Below are 18,042 nucleotides of genomic sequence, written 5' to 3'. Positions count from 1 at the left end.
CTGCGTTGGCGCGGAATCACCTGGGATTTCCTTGAATGTATTAACCAGCCATGGCTCTTGAGGAAAGCTATGGTGAAGGACATGTGCTGTTGCAAGCAAATCTCTGAGGCGAATCTTATGAGAAGATCGTCTAAGTAAGGCACGCCCTGAACTCCCCTTGAGTGAAGACAAGCTGCCATTACAGACATAATTTTTTTATGAGAATCCCCTGGAGCCAAGGAGAGGCCGAAGGAGAGAGTCCGAAACGGATAGCGAGAGACCCCCACTCTGAATCTCAGGAGAGACTGATGACCGTTCCAGACAGGAACGTGGAGGTATGCGTTCTTTATGTCTATGGAGGCTATAAACTGATTCTTTTTCAATCCGTTTATTACTGACCTCAGGGACTCCATTCGAATTTTAACCACTTTTAAGTGCATATTTAGGTTCTTTAAATTTAAGATGGGTCGAAAGGAACCGTCCGGCTTCTTGACAAGAAAAAGGGTTTGAATAAAACTTTTCCCCTACTGGATTACTGGGACCCTGCAAATAACTCATGCTGAAAGAAGAGAGGCGACCCAATTCTGTTACCTGCCTACTTTTGTGGAACTCGAGCTAGCAGGGTTACAAGGAGACGATGTGGAACAGGACCCAAGAGATCTATCCTGTACCCCCTAGTTATACTGCCCCGAATCCAAGTATCCTGAGAAGACGATGTCCACTGTTCTAGAAAAGAGACAGGTGCCCCCACACTCTAGCCACCTCCTGGCGGGCAGAATGGCAGTCAGGGTGCAGGCTTCTCCTGAACCTTGGAGGCCTGACGTGAAGCTGAGAAAGAGGATCCACCTCTAACTGAGAAGCTTCTAGAATTTGTGTGGTCTGCCGCTGGATGACTGACCCCTAGGAAAGGAGGTCCCCTGAAAGGACTGTCTAAAGGAGCTGAAACGCGGGAGGCGGGCTCTACCCACATTCACTGGCAAAAAAGGTATTCTCCTGGCACCCGTTGACTGAGAAATCAAACCATGTAATTCCGGCCCAAACCAACCTGATGCTGAAAAAGGAATGGTTTCCAGGGATTTCTTAGATTCTGAATCAGGCTTCCAGGATTTCAGCCATAAGGTTCTTCTTGCTGAAATTTTCGAAGCCTGATAAGAAGAAGACAGACGCTGTGCTCTGAGCTGCCTCTTAAAGATACCCAGACACCTCTTTCAAAATGAAAAGCCCGGGGAAGCAATTATGAGTTCTGCAAGGCCTCAGCCAGCTGCTCTGGCCATGCTTCCATGGCTCTAGGGATCCTAGCCGAAGCAAATGTGGGTCTAAAGGGAGAACCCGCTGCTGCAATATAGACTTTAGCTGAGCTTCAATTCTGCGGTTAGTCTGTTCTGCAGTGTTGCACTGTCCAGGACCGGCAAGGTAGTATGGGGGGCTATAAGGGCTACAGGAGTATCCACCATAGGGATTCCTTCCCCGTGAGCCAGATCCTCTTCCTGTAATGGATATAAGGAAGAGAATCTTCTGGAATAGAAACCTTTTAAATCAGGTTGTTTCTATATTCCCTCAGCAACATTTCTCAATTCCAGCAAAGGAGGAAAACGAATAACCTTTCTTCTGGCTTTCTTAACGAGACTTCTGTTTATAGGACTAGGATCTTCTGACTCTGGGAGGTCCAAGGCCTGCCTTACCATTAATAGCAATCATCAATGGCCTGAAATCTGGCGGTTTCTTCCTGATTAGACACGTGAACCTGATCAGGATCAAATTTTGTTTCCCCTTCCTCAGAAAAGGATTTGCAGATCTACACAGATTTTTTTTAGTAGGGGCCAAATATGGGGATTCAGAAACTGGTTTAGCCTGTCGAGACAGGTGTCTGATCCGTTATGAAAAAAAGAAGGGCCCGCTATAGCTGTCCCAGTAGAAGCAGCCGCAACAGGACCCACCACATTCGTGACAGCATTATCCAATATAAAAGAAAGTGCTGCCGAGCTTGTCAATAACTAAGTAGATGGGGGATCCCTCTTCGCAATCCGAAGAAAGCGCCAATGGGTCCCTCTGCCCATATGGTAATTTAACCTTACATCTATAAAAGGTAAAAAAAAATTCCATAGGACCTTTTCCTTTATCTAATATTTTACAAAGGAAAGAATCACAAGCACACCATTGACTTGAAGGAGACAGAGAGAAAAAACAAGTAATCAACTAATCTACAATAAAAGTTGAACTTGTCCCTTTAAATAAACAGTGTTATTTTTGTTTTGGTAAGTAAGAGTACGATAATGTTACCCATACTAGCCCCACTTTGGCTGTTTGGCTAAGTATTACTTTTCTTATTAAGCATTTATAAAAACTGTATTGCTTTACTGACAAACACAGGAGAGAAGTCCACCAGCCATGTTCTGATGCTTGCTCCCACAAGGCAGTTTCTGTACCCGGCCTTCTTCTTATGCGCCAGAATACTGCCCGTAAATTGAAGAGCAGGGGAGATCTATATAATTCTAACTCCCCCTCTTCCATATTCTGTCTCCATTTATCTTTGTTTTTTTAGAAAATTAAATAAATAATTAGCAGAGTAATGGAGACCTCGAAAAGATTGAGGTCTCCTGCAGCGGTTGTGACCCTGATGCCCCCTCCTATTACTGGATCTGGGGGGATCTTGGTATAGCCCCCTTCTTGCCACCTGTCTTAACTCCGAAAGTCCGATCCAAGATGGTCGCCGGCTGGAGATCCGATAACCGGCGCTCCTTGCCTGCAGTGGCAGCGCCAGTTATCGGGGAGGCTCTGAGAGAGACAGCGGTCTGGAGACCACTTGTCACTCTGTTTCAGACACCCAAGGCTGTGCAGGTGAGAGCCCTCGGCTCTCATCTGACAGAGCCGTGTATGCGCTGCGGGTCTGGGAGTGTGCTCTCTATGGTAGAACACACTCCCAGGTCTGCCTTCAAAATAAAAGTCCCTGTAATTAAAAAATTGAAAGTCAAGAAAAAAATAAAATAAAAATAAAATATAAATTAATAAATTAACATTAGCACTAAAATAGCAGCCCAACTCCTTTGGGCACCTAGAAAAAAAAACAACAGAGAAACAGGATGAGGAAGGGGGATTGTAGAGAGGAGGGGTCTGTCAGCAGTGCTAAAGTTAACTAGCTAGGTGCCAACTCCCTCCTCCCCATGGTAAGCAGTACCCCTCAGACTGGATGAAAGAGAAAAACTTGTATTATAAAAATTTTATACAATGAACTGATGCAATCGATCTATGTTTAACAGGCTAACAAAAACAATGATATCGATATAAGTTCATGAAAAATGTTATCTTGCTTTGATAATGCTTCGTTTTCATTCATGTAATTGCATACAAATGATTATCTAGGGCAGTATTTAATGGTCATATGAAGGGCACTTTGAGCTACACCACTCCAACACAAAACATGATTAGTTCCCAAAATGTTTCAGAAACATAACTTACTATTTTTCTGATTGGCCAGCTTGAGAGCCATATTTTCTTGACGAAGTTTCTGGTTGGCTTGCTGAAGGTATTTTATGTAATCAATGGCTTTCTTCAAGACCCCAGATTTGTGCATCTGAAACATAACACAATTTTAAGCAATGTAAGATAGATAAGAGTTGCATATACAAGAAGTTGAGAAATCAAGATTTTGGTACTTATGTTAAATCCTTTTCAGTGAATCTGTTGGGGAACACTGACGATAGAGTATTGAGGGCCCAGGCAGGACATTAAACTTTCTTCACAATGTTTCAAACTTCTCCCCTTTCTAAATCCCCTCCCTGCAGGGAACTTCATTACATTACCAAGAAAAGGTAAGGAGAGGACACAGATTACATTCCCCCAGAACATAAATGAACCGTTTTATACAGGAGAACAAGAGCGTAAAGGATGTGCGCACTGTGTATCCCAATGGATTCAGAGAAAAGGATTTAATCGTAAATACAATAATCCTGTTTTCTTACAACTGTTGAAGTCGTATAATTGGATGAAAGAAAGTATATTGGTTAATATTGTTTTATTGTTCAATTTCTACACGTGGCATACTGCGATCGCACGCACACTCGCATTACAACATTTAGTTATTTATAAAATTTATATTGGTTCCGTTATACAGTGATTTATGAGCAGATAGTATTTGGTTTATTATTAGTTTATATATTATGATTATATGTACACTTCAGTGTTATTTAAGGTTCAGGTTATAGGAAATGTGTCATGTCTGATATCATTCGCCGAAGAGATCGCATATTGCATACTCTAGTTATTGATGAAAGGGAATAAATATGTGTGATACCAAACTGTAAAATGCTAATGGACTAGTTGTAACTGGTTTCTGGGTGGGAGAATCATCTGGAATGTTGACCTCAGCCTCTGAGGGGGTTGTTTGAACTAACCTATGACCTGTTTACCCTGGACCCACCTGAAGTCTGGACCTATAGAAGCAAGTCACGTCATCTGCATTGTTCTCTCTGTAACACTGAATGTATATAATCATAGCTGCGCTCCCACTAGCTTCAGTCATTCTCTGACCACAGTATTCAAGAGTGAACTGCTATCCACTGGTACCCGTGGGAGCGCAGCGAAGCGCATTCGAGCGCAGCGGTATGTATGTAACTTTTGGTACTGTACTGTATTATATTATAATCATGTATTGAACTGTTAAACTTTGCATCTGAAAACGATAGAATTACTTTAATAATTTGGGGGCTCCGAGTTGGTGGTTACGTTACTGGAAGGTATGCAACGCTGACGGAATTTGGTTCCTCACCAAAGGGTGGAAGACTCGTCACATACGGGAAAGTCATTAAGGAGAGCAAAGCATAAAAAAGGAGTAACATTTGCACCTGGGCAAAACCATGTTGCATTGGAGGGGGAGCTAAATTTAAAATGTGGGGAGAGATTTATAGTTGGGGTAAGGCATATCCTAGATCAACTTTAAATTTCAGTGTAGTAATAAAGCTATCAAGTATTTGTGTGCTACATGAAAAAACTGCCAGTATTTAACTTATGTGCAAAATAATAAACTAATTTGCACCCCTTAAGTTGTAACATGGTTCGTCCCAGAAAACATTTACTCCTTTTTTGCCTTAATGACTCAGGTCCAATGTGTTCAAAACCTGTTGTTCATTCTGTGTTGAGAACAGAATGTCCATTGTTGCATAATCTGAAGGAATGCTAACTTGAATCTAAGGACAAGAAAGAAAAAAATTTATTTTTATTGTCGTTTTGCGTTTTAAAGGTATTGCATTGCATAGAGTATGTGAACTTCCGGTATTGTTGCCACGTGTTTTAAACAGTTGTGTTCATTGTCTATTATATATGCATAGTGTAATCACTTGGTAGTGAAAAGATAGTGCCATTGTTTGGGAAATTTATTTTCTGCGCAGAAAAAGGTGTATGTGTTTGTGAATTGTATGGTTTTGAAGTGAAAGTTGATTTAATGTTAGAAGGTGAGTGGCGTAGCCTAATTAAATCGTCCACGGTAAATTGAAACGTACTCCCCAATAAGTAATCGCAAACTTTAGCGATAGCTAGTAACGCTAAGCGGTGCGATTGGACCGCATGTTTTATTGTGCAACCGTGACTGTGAATTGGGTGTATATGCGAGAGGAATTACGCTGGTAAGGCGGGTATACTCCGATGCTACCAGTTGTAATATACTCAACAGATTTTATGTGTTGAGCCAGGATATCGAGGAGCTGATATTTCTGTTGTCCATAGTGATATTTCTGTGTTAGGAGGTAGGTGGCGTAGCCTAATTAAATCGTCCACGGTCCATCTCTAGTAGGCTCTGTTTGAAACAAGAACAGTTAAAAGGGCCCTTTTTTTCGTAGCCTTGAGAAATAGGTTGTTTACACAATGGGTGCGAAGCAATCGCTACAGATGGGTTATGTTGTGCTGCCTAAGAAAGGACCAATTGGTTCAGCGTGGTTCAGTATGTTTGAAAAGTATGGTGCAACGGCATACTGCGACAAATGGGTCAAGATGACCCGGGAGTGTGTGAAACCTTTCCCAAACATAGGTAGTTTCAAGTCAGAAGTGTTAAATAATGTTAGAAATAAAGTGCGGTTGACTAAATCAACAAAAACGAGAATTAAACATGATGACTGTTTAAAATTGTGGCAACAAGAAGGGTACACGTGACAAGGAAGCGCGTGTTTAGCGGAAGTGAGCGTACCGGAAATGAGCGTCCCGGAAGTGTGCATTGCAAAGCGTGGCGAACTGAGCGCAAGCGCGGCCCCGACAAATGTGGTCGGGGCGGTAAGTACAGCCAATACCAAAAATGTGAAAACTGTAACTAGTAACCTGCATGTTGTTTTAAGTAATGTTAAAAGTAATGTTTCAGGACAAGGAAAAGGAACAATCCCACCAGCAGGGGCAGCGGCTGAAATCGGTGAGAATAATATGGAAATTAATAGAAAGGGGGACATCCATTGTACAGCAGCTAGTTCAGAACATAGTGATTTGGTAGGCTTACATCCTGTTCGCACAACAGCAGTTCCCAATGGGAAGGCGGACACAGATGGTGAAATTCCCTTAAAACATGTAGCAAAACATGATCCATGGACTAGGACTGAAATGTTTTCAATTCTGTCCGATTTCCCTGATTCTAGATAAGATTTGGCAAAATGTCAGAAGTTTATTAGATATTATGGTAATGAGTCGAGCCAACTAATAACGATTGGCGAGTAATGTTGAAGAACTGTCTTCCTCTCAATACTGATATACAAAAGTTTATTAAGGATTGCATGTTGCAGGATAGATCCTCAACAGACGGAGATAACCTTGAAAATATTAACTGCATAATTTCTCAATTGGCTGTAAACTTTCCTGTGGTAGTGAACTGGAGTAAATTTTCACTATCAAACAAAAGGATAGTGAGAAGGTAACAGATTATTTTCACAGAGCTCTGATAGCGATGGCCAAATACACTGGGGTATCAGACATAAAAGATAATGTACACTACAGGGAGGTTGCCGTTTCGGTTCTAATGGATGGCCTCAGGGAAAACTTAAAAAAGTGTGCAAACTTTATTACCAAACTGGAAAGAAATTACTGTAAATGCTCTCAAGGAGTCAGCTATAGGACATGATAGAAGTATAAATAAACAGAGAGACACTAAGCGATAGGGTAATGATGGTAAGTATCCCAGCCCTAGAGGGACTGCACACACGACCACAGTATAATAACACCTGGTTTAAGGAACAGAAGCAACATGAGTTGAGGAAGTGTTTTAGATGCCATAAAACAGGACATCAAGCAAGGGGCTGTACAATGACAAGAGCGGAAGCAAATAGAATTGGGCCACCTAAGGGGGAATTACATAGACACCCACAGAGAAGGCGCACACAAGTCACAGAGGTTTTCCCAACAGTACCTGCACACCTCATAGCAACAAATACTTTGAGGAAGAATTATAGTCAACTCTATAAATCAGGACATACCCATTAGTCCTACAACCAGGCAAAGTAAATGTTAATCTGTGGTAAGTAGTAGTGTGCAGGTTTAGAAATAGACCGATTTAAAAAAGTAATCTTTGTTGATTTTGCTTCTTTGTTTTATGTTGTCACATGCTTGCTTTCCTGATCGCTGGCCGATGGTAAAGAATGAAAATGTTTGTTTTGTTTGCTGTTTTAAGATAACTATCTTGTCTTTTCTTCTCACAGATAAGGGTAGACAAAAGAAATATAGACTTGGTGCTTAAAGGGGTGGGATAGAGAAATAGGAAAATTACTCTTGAAAGACTAATTAACAATGGATCATTGAAACACTCTTTGTTTTAGGCTGCAGTGACTCATAATAATTTGTCTGGCTGAGAATCATTATCCAAAAATGATGTACATTCTTTGCTCCAAAATATCGTTTTATGCATCTCAGATGAGTCACCAAGTCAATTTTTTCCATTTCTCTGTCATAAATCAGGAAGTACGTTGCAAAGGTATGTAGTTGATGTAAGAGTTCTTAATGAACAAATGACGGACGACACTGGATTGCACAGTTGATGTAAGACCCCCTAGTCAAGTATTGGGAGGGGTCATAGTTTAGCTAATAGCTAAGGGGATTAGTGGAATGAATACAGTCATTTTCCCATAGAGTCCAATCCAGCTGTCATTTTTGCTGTAAAATCTCCCTTTCTGCATGTCTCGGATTGTTTTTAAACCCTTGTATTCAAACCTTTGTATTCCTATTATTCGTTGCTCTCCTATTTTCTCATTCTTTACATCTATGCTAGTATCTATCTTTTTTTCTCTCTCTCTCTTCTCTTGTATAGAGATACGAAAAGACATAGACACAGTCTCATTAATGGGGCTAAGACATTTTTATTTTACATAAGACAAACTCAGGGATTTACACACTAGATTGACATAAGTTACAGAAACAGTTAGGGGTTTGGTGTCATGTGTATAGAAGCTGCTAATGTTAAGCAGAATTCATTTTTTTTGGGTGGAAATACGATTCATGTTTTATAGATTGAATATCTATTTTGTTTTATTTTTGTGTTTCGTGCCTCCTGTACAAAAATGTGCCTTTATATGTATGCACAAAGGGTGGGGAGGACAGGAGATTGCGGGAGGTTAGACATACAGATATGCATCTCTGTGTAGAACATTGGAGTAGGATTTTTTCCACAAGTTATGACATAATGTGAAACCCTAGAAAATGTAGAATTTTCGTGCTTTATATTTTTTCACTGTTAGACTGACATGTACTGGATACTGTTATATTTGAAGAAAGTGTTATAGAAATAGACCCCTTTGCCTTTCTCACTTAGTCAAGTAGCTGAATGTGAGGTACTGAGAATGGCATGCGAGTTGGCAGAGGGAAAATCGATTGATATACATTGGTCTTCAGCATTTTTCTAGTCTAGGGGGGCGACATTGAGTTGACTGAAAAATCTTTTTTTATAGCAATACCAGCACATGAGTAGGACACTACATAGAGGACTTTACACAGTGACACAGTTACCAACTGAAGTAGCTGCTAGTAAAGACCACACTTACACACACGACCATAAACGGTTGTCACTCCAGGGCGAGCAAAGCTGTCAAATAGACAGCAGGGTTTTATGCGACAGCTGACAAATTTATGTTTTGTTTTTCGTTCTATTATTTTTGTTTTAAAATGTGAATACACACACACACACACACACACACACACACACACACATGCACGCATACACATATTGGTTAATATATGAAGATTTGTGTTACCTGAAGAATAAACTGTCTGGAAGGTGAAGAGATGTGGCGAGGCGTCTGGTGGACCCTGGAGAGATGGACAAGGTAGACCAGTAGCTCCCAGACCTAGCAGAGGCAGCACATGGCCTAGCTCAGATGGGTACAGAAGGTATGCACAAGCTGGTAAGAGCATATTGGGGTGAACCAGACATTTCTTCTCAAGCTAGTAGTCCTTCGCCGCTACAAAGATCAGTCCTGGGCTGCCTCTTAACCTGTTGACTTTTGAAATGTTCTTGAACCCTCATGGGATGAGTTTGTAACTGAGAGGCTAGTTTAGACCTTGAAAGGGAAGGTAAACGGTGAGACCGCAAACAAGAACGTTCAAAACACTGTTTCCTGAAAAGTTACACTAACTGTCAGGATGTTGGACCGGGAGAGTAAGTTGTGGAACAGTAATTTCCTAGGCTCAGGTTATTTGACAGACAGGTACCATGTGTAGGCTACCAGCATCACGACAAAGGGTAGCAGAGACACACTGGTGCCCATTTCACCCACTGCAGAGAGGCCAACATTCAGAAGGGTCCAAGTGCACTCATGAATCTGTTCTGGGAGGCCTCGAATGCAGTTAGTAGCACCTGAGCCAGTTGTCAAGCATGAAGTTGTAATTTTTCCTGTTCTGTGTTTCTCTCATCACATTCTCTTTTCAGGACGGTCAATTCTTTTGATTGTTGACAGGCGACAGCGGCTGGTTCAGGTAATGATGAGGTATTGGGGATGAAGGAGAAGTTAGTAGCACGATCGGTCCAGCCAATTACTCTATTCAATTCAAGGGTAAAGGAAAATTTGGAAATCCTGGAGCTTGGAGAAAGTGTGAGGGGCTATTGTCTGAGTAGCATTACGTCCGTAAGTACGTTGACCCCATAGTTGGAGAGGTACACCCAGCAATGCCAGTCCAGTAATATTCGGACTTGAGCAGGCATCCTTGAGAATGATTATCATTCCTGGGTGGGTAAGGTTTTAGACCAAACAAAGTGCTGGGCGTGCTCTCATGTGCATCAGTTATTATACCAAGTAGGACTAGTTCTCTTTCCACTAAATCTTCCTGGAGGTACTCGAATTATGGGTGGGAGGTCGCTAGGAGAAAGGTACGACACCTAGGTCCCTTAATCTGGAGTCTCCCAATGTTTGGTATTTCACGTACAAAAAAACCCGAGTATTGGAAGACTGGGAAGAACGAGCAGACAATAGCCCGCCCACAAGTGTTGATGAAAAGAACTGATGACATTATTAGAAGTGTGTATATTAACGCAAGCTGAAGGAGATTGTATTGACATTATTGATAGACATCGATGATGTTATTGATGAACAGAAGTGTTTAAATGTATTCTGAGCTTAAAGACATGCGTTGGACGGATGAACCTGTTAAACTTGAACTGTAGTAGAGTATTCTGTATAACTGATACATGTTCTATTGTACTCTGTACCCTTTCAAATAATGTATTACATGTTTTATTGCACCCTTGAAGGGCATACAAAAGGTTATCTCCAAGCTCCAGAAGTATACGGTCTATAGTAAAAGGAAAAATTCTCTTGAGGATTAAGACTCTCTCTTGATAACTTTTTTAGATCTACAAACAGCGTGGTCATACGCCAAAGGGGGGCTAACATTACATAGTAATGAAACGTGGTACTGAGATCCTGCATATAACATCTTTAAGGTGATCGTTTATTATAATATCAAGGGGCGGAACTGTCGAAGTCGTATAATTGGATGAACGAAAGTATATTGGTTAATATTGTTTTATTGTTCGATTGCACTCAGTATTAAAATGATATATATTTGTACCGGTGGTTTGGGATATACTTTATTAATGTTTAGGTTATTTATGGCGTATTTTTGGTTAATTAGCACATTTTTATGTTTTTGCTTGTTCGCATAGTCAGCTGGGAAAGTCAGTTCTTTGGATAGTAATGAATATTTTCCTAATTTTTATTGAAAGTTGTACAAAGGTGACCAGACAGGCGATACTTTTCAGCAAAGCCTTTTATTCACACTTAAGAGGATTTTTTACTCACTGTAAAATCCACTGCTCTGAATCCATTGGGGGATATAGAGAAAATGGGGTATAGTAGGCGGAAATGGAGCCAGGGCACTTCAATTCTGAAAATGTGGAGGATAACTCCTCCCGTACTATGCCCCCCATGCAGAGCCAACCTCAGTTTTATAACAAAGCCCAAAAGAAAGAGGCTAACTAGGTGAAACAACAGAATACCTAAAACATGTATAACTAGAAACAGTATAGGCAGAGCAAGGGGAGAGAGTGCAGTGTTCCCCAATGGAATTAAATAAATGTATTTTATGGCGAGTAAAAACTCCCCTCTCTCATTTCTGCCACAATAGGAATATGCCAAAGCTGTCTCTAGGGCACGGTTCGTTCTCAAATAGCCGCACGGTATACATTGCGCCCAAAATTTACATTCTGTGATGCAAAACTTTGAAACTTGTAGAATTTGGAAAAGGTGTGGACAGCCGGCCACGTAGCAGCCCAGGACAGCTTTGTAGTAGAAGCAACATTACATGCTGCCCAAGAAGCACTGGTAGAATAAGTTTTCAATCCAACTGGCCCATGCCTAGATGCCCCAATATAAGCCAGAGAGTGAAAATTAAGCATCATAAAAAGTGAAAAGGTTATTGGTCTTATGAACCAAAACCGTACAGTCAACATTGCATTTGAGTGCCAGGTGTCGAAGTCGTATAATTGGATGAACAAAAGTATATTGGGTAATATTGTTTTATTGTTCGATTGCACTCAGTATGCCACGCTACACGTGGCATACTGTGATCGCACGGTAAAATACGCACACACACGCATTACAACATTTAGTCATTTATATAATTCATATTGGTTCCGTTATACAGTGATTTATGAGCAGATAGTATTTGGCTTATTATTAGTTTATATATTATGATTATATGTACACTTCAGTGTTATTTAAGGTTCAGGTTATAGGAAATGTCTGATATCATTTTAATCCCCTATTCATCAGCAGCTGTCCGGTTCATTCGCCGAAGAGATCGCATATTGCATACTCTAGTTATTGATGTTAGGGAATAAATAGTCAGATTGATATCAGACTGTAAAATGCTAATGGACTAGTTGTAACTGGTTTCTGGGTGGGAGAATCATCTTGAATGTTGACCTCAGCCTTTGAGGGGGTTGTTTGAACTAGCCTATGACCTGTTTACCCTGGACCCACCTAAAATCTGGACCTACAGAAGCAAGCCACGTCATCTGCATTGTTCTCTCTGTAACACTGAATGTATATCATAGCTGCGCTCCCACTAGCTTCAGTCATTCTCTGACCACAGTATTCTAGAGTGAACTACTGGTACCCATGGGAGCTCAGCAAAGCGCATGCGAGCGCAGCAGTATGTATGTAACTTTTGGTACTGTACTGTATTCTATTATAATCATTTCTTGAACTGTTAAACTTTGCATCTGCTAAAATTAATTACTTTGTGCGTTGGAAACACAATACAATCGCCTATGCAATGCTTATTTGAAAACTATAGAATTACTTTAATACAACCTATGAAGGACACTGACACTGGGGACTCCCCAAACCTGCCTTTACAGGTGGGTACACTCAGAAGTTGCAGTGCACAGCCACTTTCCAGCAAAAAAAAAAAAAAGCATATTTCAAAGAGAAACCACTGAACTTAAAAAAAAACCAAAAAAACAAAAAAAAAAAAACTTAGTGAAGGTATGAACAAAAGGACCAGGTGCTCAGCTAAGGCCCAAAAGGTGCTCACAGATCAGGTAGAATATGCCTTGAAACTGAGGAACATAAATGGATGGCTTTGTCCTAAGGACCCCTCTATCCTACTCAAAAAGTAAACACGTAGAGCTGTTATGCCATTATCATTTATATAGCGCCACTAATTCCGCAGCACTGTACAGAGAACTCGCTCACATCAGTCCCTGCCTCATTGGAGCTTACAGTCTAAATTTCCTAACACACACAGGTCAATTTTGACAGCAGCCAATTAACCTACTAGCATGTTTTTGGCGTGTGGGAGGAAACCGGAGCACCCAAAGGAAACCCACGCAAACACAGGGAGAACATACAAAAATCCACACAGATAAGGCCATGGTTGGGAATCGAACTAATGACCCCAGTGCTGTGAGGCAGAAGTGCTAACCACTAGGCCACTGTGCTCCCCAAAGTTTCAAATCCCAATGAGCTATAGGATGCATGTATGAAGGTTGTACATGCATAACACCCTGTATGAAAGTCTGCACTTCTGGGAAAGAGCCACCCTCTTCTGAAAGAAGACAGACTGTTTAAAGTTCCTCCTCACTACTGCAGCAATGTCTGACTAAATCTTCATGGGCTTTCCCCCTTAACAGAAGATGTCCTCTGACTAGAGCGTTTAACACAGACCTTGGTTTTAGCACATATATTGGAAGCCCGGCTTCTGCTGGAGACCAAATGTTCCCAACCCGACATAATAGAGTGACAGCACCTAGCCCTAAAGCCTGGCATTCGTGATCACGTTTGTCAAATCCAAAATGGATAAGACCTCTTATTGAGGTTGTCTACTATGAGCCATCAAAGGAGTGAGTGGCACATCTTTAGAGGCAGTTTGATAAATTGGTCGGTCAAGAGATTGTGAGAATGGTTCTATTTTCATATAATCTGAAACACTCTTGAAAGGAACTTCCCAAACTGCAAAGCGTTGAAGGTCAAAATCATCTTCCCTAGGATTTTCATCCAAAATGAACAAAGATTCTTTTGAGAGCCAATAGCGATTTTATTAGCCTGCGTTATGAGTCTCTTATCTTAAAGCAAGGACACCCTCTACTGTCAGTTGTTGAAAAATTGGTAAGACAAGTTTCTGGGTAGTAACTAGATTGGATTACCGATAGCTGAAGATCCCCCCCCATGGGATTCTAATGCATGTGGAGTCTCACATTAAGCCTAAAGTTAGCAGCTATTGTCAGCCCGAAAGGTAGAACCCAGAATTAAAAATGGTGAAACTGTACTGCGAACTTCTCAGATCAGAAAATGCAAAAAAAAAACAAAAAAAAAAACCAACACACAAAACTTGATGTACACAGGTTACATGAACTCATTCAGCTTCATGCTGCATTTGACAGATTTCAAATATTCCATCTTGAACATCTTCTCTAGCACCTGGGTTAGCAGAGTATTAAGATTTAATTGGGCCAAAAGGATCCATCTGCCTTCTGTCCCTTCTGATTTGCCAACACTGGGATGATCACTCCTGTTCTAATTAAAGTTCAAATAGCTTCATGCACAGCTTTGCTTCTTACTATGTGTCGAGGAAAACTGGTGGTTAACAAACGTCTGGGTGGAATTCAGAGGAGATCTAGGATATATGACAGATTTATGATGCCTCTCACCTAGAAGTGGAACTGAACCATTGATCCCTGTGGAAATGCAGACATCCAGTCTGCTTAGGGCTTGGAAGCTGGTTGTGACTCCCTAAGCCTTCTTTATTCTCTGCTGTCCTCCATGGGAGGCAGAATAGTCACTATGAGGTGTGGCCATTTGCTTTACCTGTAATGTGAAAAGACCAAAACCTGTGACCCTGTGTTTTAAATATATTGAGTAGTAGAAAGGAACTGTGTGCCCCAAAATTCGGGCTCCCAAACTTGTTCAACTAAAGTTAGTAATTCAAACCTGGGTCTAGCAAAATGAAGCCTCCAAAAGTTGCTTTTTGCTCTTTTCCAACACATTGCTAACCCAATGTGGAGGTTTAAATGGATGTGAAAGAGGACCCAGCAGCAACATATATCGACTTAAGAATGTTCTTGAATTTCCTATTCATGCCATCCATGAGGGCCACAGCATCAGCAATAGAGGTGGTCTTGGACTATGGAGGTATCCAGCTTGGGTGGGGATTCTCATTTATCCATGTCCACACTAGGGAAAGGATAGAGTCTGCAATGTGTGTGACAGCAGAAACATGCTTCCAGGTTTTGCCCACTATTCATTGGCAAGTCCTCTAACTGTTGAAAAGAACAAACTTTCTCCTTTCTATTTAAATAGCGTATTGAAGAATTTAAAACTCTTCGCTGTCTTGAGTGTTCAGTGCCAGACAGCCTGCAATAAATCATTCACAATCTGCTGCCTAGTGGAACAGGCAGAACCCACACAAAAATCTCTTACAATTCCCTCGAGACAGAAAAAAAAAAGTCAGTCAACTGTAAACCAGGCACCTGTGTCTCTGTGGGGAAAACAGGGGGGCTGTGGGGAGGCCGAGCGGCATGTGAAGTGGCTGATGTGTTTGTAAGGAGCATGTGGTGAGGTCTTGGTGGGAATGTGAAGAAGTCCGAGAGGCATGTTGGCTATTTAGGTCTTTTTTTTTTATTCCCACTTTAACAGTTCCCTCCACAATTGCCAATACAGAATCAGCGTGAGCTACTGTGGAGAGACTAAGTAACCTTTGAAACCTCCTTCGCTGGACACAGCAGCAAGGAAAGAGCAGAGTTGATTATTATTATGAACATTTTTTAAATATTGTATATTTTTTTTCCCACTTAGCAAGATATTGCAAATTATGTATTATTTTCAATGTATGCACATGTTTATACTGTGTATATGTAATGCACACATATATAAAAGGTAAAGTTGGCTCTTTTCCGTATCTATGGGTATTTTTTGGCTCCTAGGCTCCGACTGGTTGGCCACCCCTGTGTTAGTCTGTCTGGGGATCTGCACATCGACCCCAGGCCCAGCACAAAACACTGCCATAGTCCAGAGGACGGACCGTTGGCCTGACTGTGCCTAATGCAGGCCTGCCTCCCTAACACTGCAGACACTGCACTCCCGAAGAAGCCCCAGGTCCATGACTGAGCTCCCATCTACCAGTCAGGAGAAGGGAAAACGCTTACATGAAGCCCCGTCTACTACCTAAAGTAGCAGTCCCTCTTAGGAAGTGGGGAGTGGATGGAGGAGGCACCGAAACACCTCATCGCAATCCAGGGCCAGCTTGCCTGAAGCAGGATGCATCAGCGGTAAAAAAATAGAATTTATACTCCTGTTAAATCCTTTTGTCTTACTCCACTGGGGGACACTGGGGTATTCAGTGTGGTATAAAAGAGTGAGGGCACTTTAAAATGAATTTGAACATCTTAGGTGCAGCTCCTCCCCTTCCTCATCTATACCCCCACCCACGCAGCACTAATCAAACATTTTCGAACAAAGCCCCGCAGAACAGAGTAGGAAACACAAACATAAGGAGAGGAGAACTAAAAGGGTAAAAAAGGGGTGTCCGGTGTCCCTCAATGAGAAAAGAATTTAACATAAAGTATAAAATCTATTTTTCTCTGTCCTTCTACAGGGTGACCCCGGACATTGGGGACATCCGCAAGCTACCTTTAAGGGAGGGTTTAACGCCCCGCTAATATAGCAGCCAGCTATTATTTCCTAGCCTGGAGCCTCACCACGACTTGTACATAAATTTTCTCTCCCAGCACTATGCAGGTAGAGAGAGCATAGGCCGCTCTTCCGGTGCACGATGATGCAGTAACTTTAGAGGCAGTTACTGCACAGGATTCCCATTCACTACTTGCGGTGGAAGTGAAAGTATCCATCCCTGGCGGGGAGGTGGCATCGGAGACGTTACTCTGCACCTCCGATCCCAGCTCCAGCTTCGCACAGCCGTCCATGCTGTTTGTTGCATTCAACCCCCCCAATGTAGCCTCTTAACGTCCGGCTCTGTCCATGCCTTGTGGATGTTACAAAATGTCGCTGTGCGGCTTTCGTCCACGATTGTGAGGGGGTGGGTTTAAGGGGGGGGGGGAATTAATTAAAAAAAAAATAAAAGCTGTTATAGCAGCTACCACAAAGTCCCCCGCACTAAGGGCACTTTGAAAAAACTGATTAGTGCTCCTGCAGGCAGGGAGTATGGAGGAGGAACTGCATCTAAGATACTGAAATTTAAAGTGCCCTCTCTCCTATACCACACTGAATACCCCAATGTCCAAGGTCACCCAATGGGAGGACAGAGAAATTAAGTAAATGCACAAACCTGATGAAAAGCGTCCTACTCCTTTGGGGACTACAAAAAAAAAATTAATTCCCTGCAGGTAGGAGATATAGAATGTGGAGGAGTTTCAGACTTCGTGAAGAAAATGTAAAATGCTCAACTCCTGCCTGACCCTCTATACTCCCCCCTCACCTCCAGGCTAAAAGTGAGCAAGAACCAAAAGAACCAACAAGGTGACAGACCTAGGCAAGGAAGGATAAAGTAATATTTAACTTACGTGGCAAAATGCTTCCCTTGTAGAGAGATATTATACATACATGTGCAAACAAAAAACCCTTCCCTTCTTCCCATCCAAAAAATATGACCTTTCATGTATTTACAAACTGTATGAGTCTACAGAGTTCTTTCAAAATATAAATGTGGTGCAACACTCACCTTTGCATCCGTTCCCATAACTAGGTCTTTTAGCTCAATTATTTTATCATTGATTGACGAGCGGTATCTCTTCTCAATGATGTTGTGTGTTGTTCTCCTCTCACCCTCTTTTGGCACCTCTAGCTGTTTCAGAGAGCAAGGCACCTGCTTGATGGGCATCTTTTCTTGTCCCATCATGACTGGCATAGTTGTCAAAATAGTTCCATTGCCACCCATTAATGTCTAGAGCAAGCAAGTTTAAGATTACTACAGAAATACTGCATTACAGAAAAAGATCAACACAGTGTGTCATTCCAAACAATGATTTTATTAACTTAATCAGTTTCCTCATATGCTATTTTGACTAAAAATAATTCTAAAATGTGGGAGAGATTTAGATGGCAATTTGCAATATGTGGGAAAAAAAAAAATTCTGATTCCCCCCCCCCATCC

General features: G+C 41.6%; 1 protein-coding gene across 3 annotated transcripts in view; it reads right to left on the bottom strand.

The window, feature by feature from the left end:
- The window catches only part of SREBF2 (sterol regulatory element binding transcription factor 2), a 107,407-nt gene that overhangs the window by 69,169 nt on the left and 20,196 nt on the right, over positions 1-18,042 (bottom strand). For all 3 annotated transcript variants that reach the window (XM_075182859.1, XM_075182858.1, XM_075182860.1), the window contains 2 exons: positions 17,611-17,832; positions 3,436-3,550 (listed from right to left, as the gene is read on the bottom strand). In XM_075182859.1, the coding sequence (XP_075038960.1) occupies positions 3,436-3,550; positions 17,611-17,832 (337 nt within the window). The remainder of the gene's footprint in view (positions 1-3,435; positions 3,551-17,610; positions 17,833-18,042) is intronic.

This window comes from Mixophyes fleayi, chromosome 8 (assembly GCF_038048845.1).
Source record: "Mixophyes fleayi isolate aMixFle1 chromosome 8, aMixFle1.hap1, whole genome shotgun sequence".
NCBI lineage: Eukaryota > Metazoa > Chordata > Amphibia > Anura > Limnodynastidae > Mixophyes > Mixophyes fleayi.
Note: the sequence above shows the minus strand (reverse complement) of the source record. Positions and strands in the feature narration are given on the sequence as shown.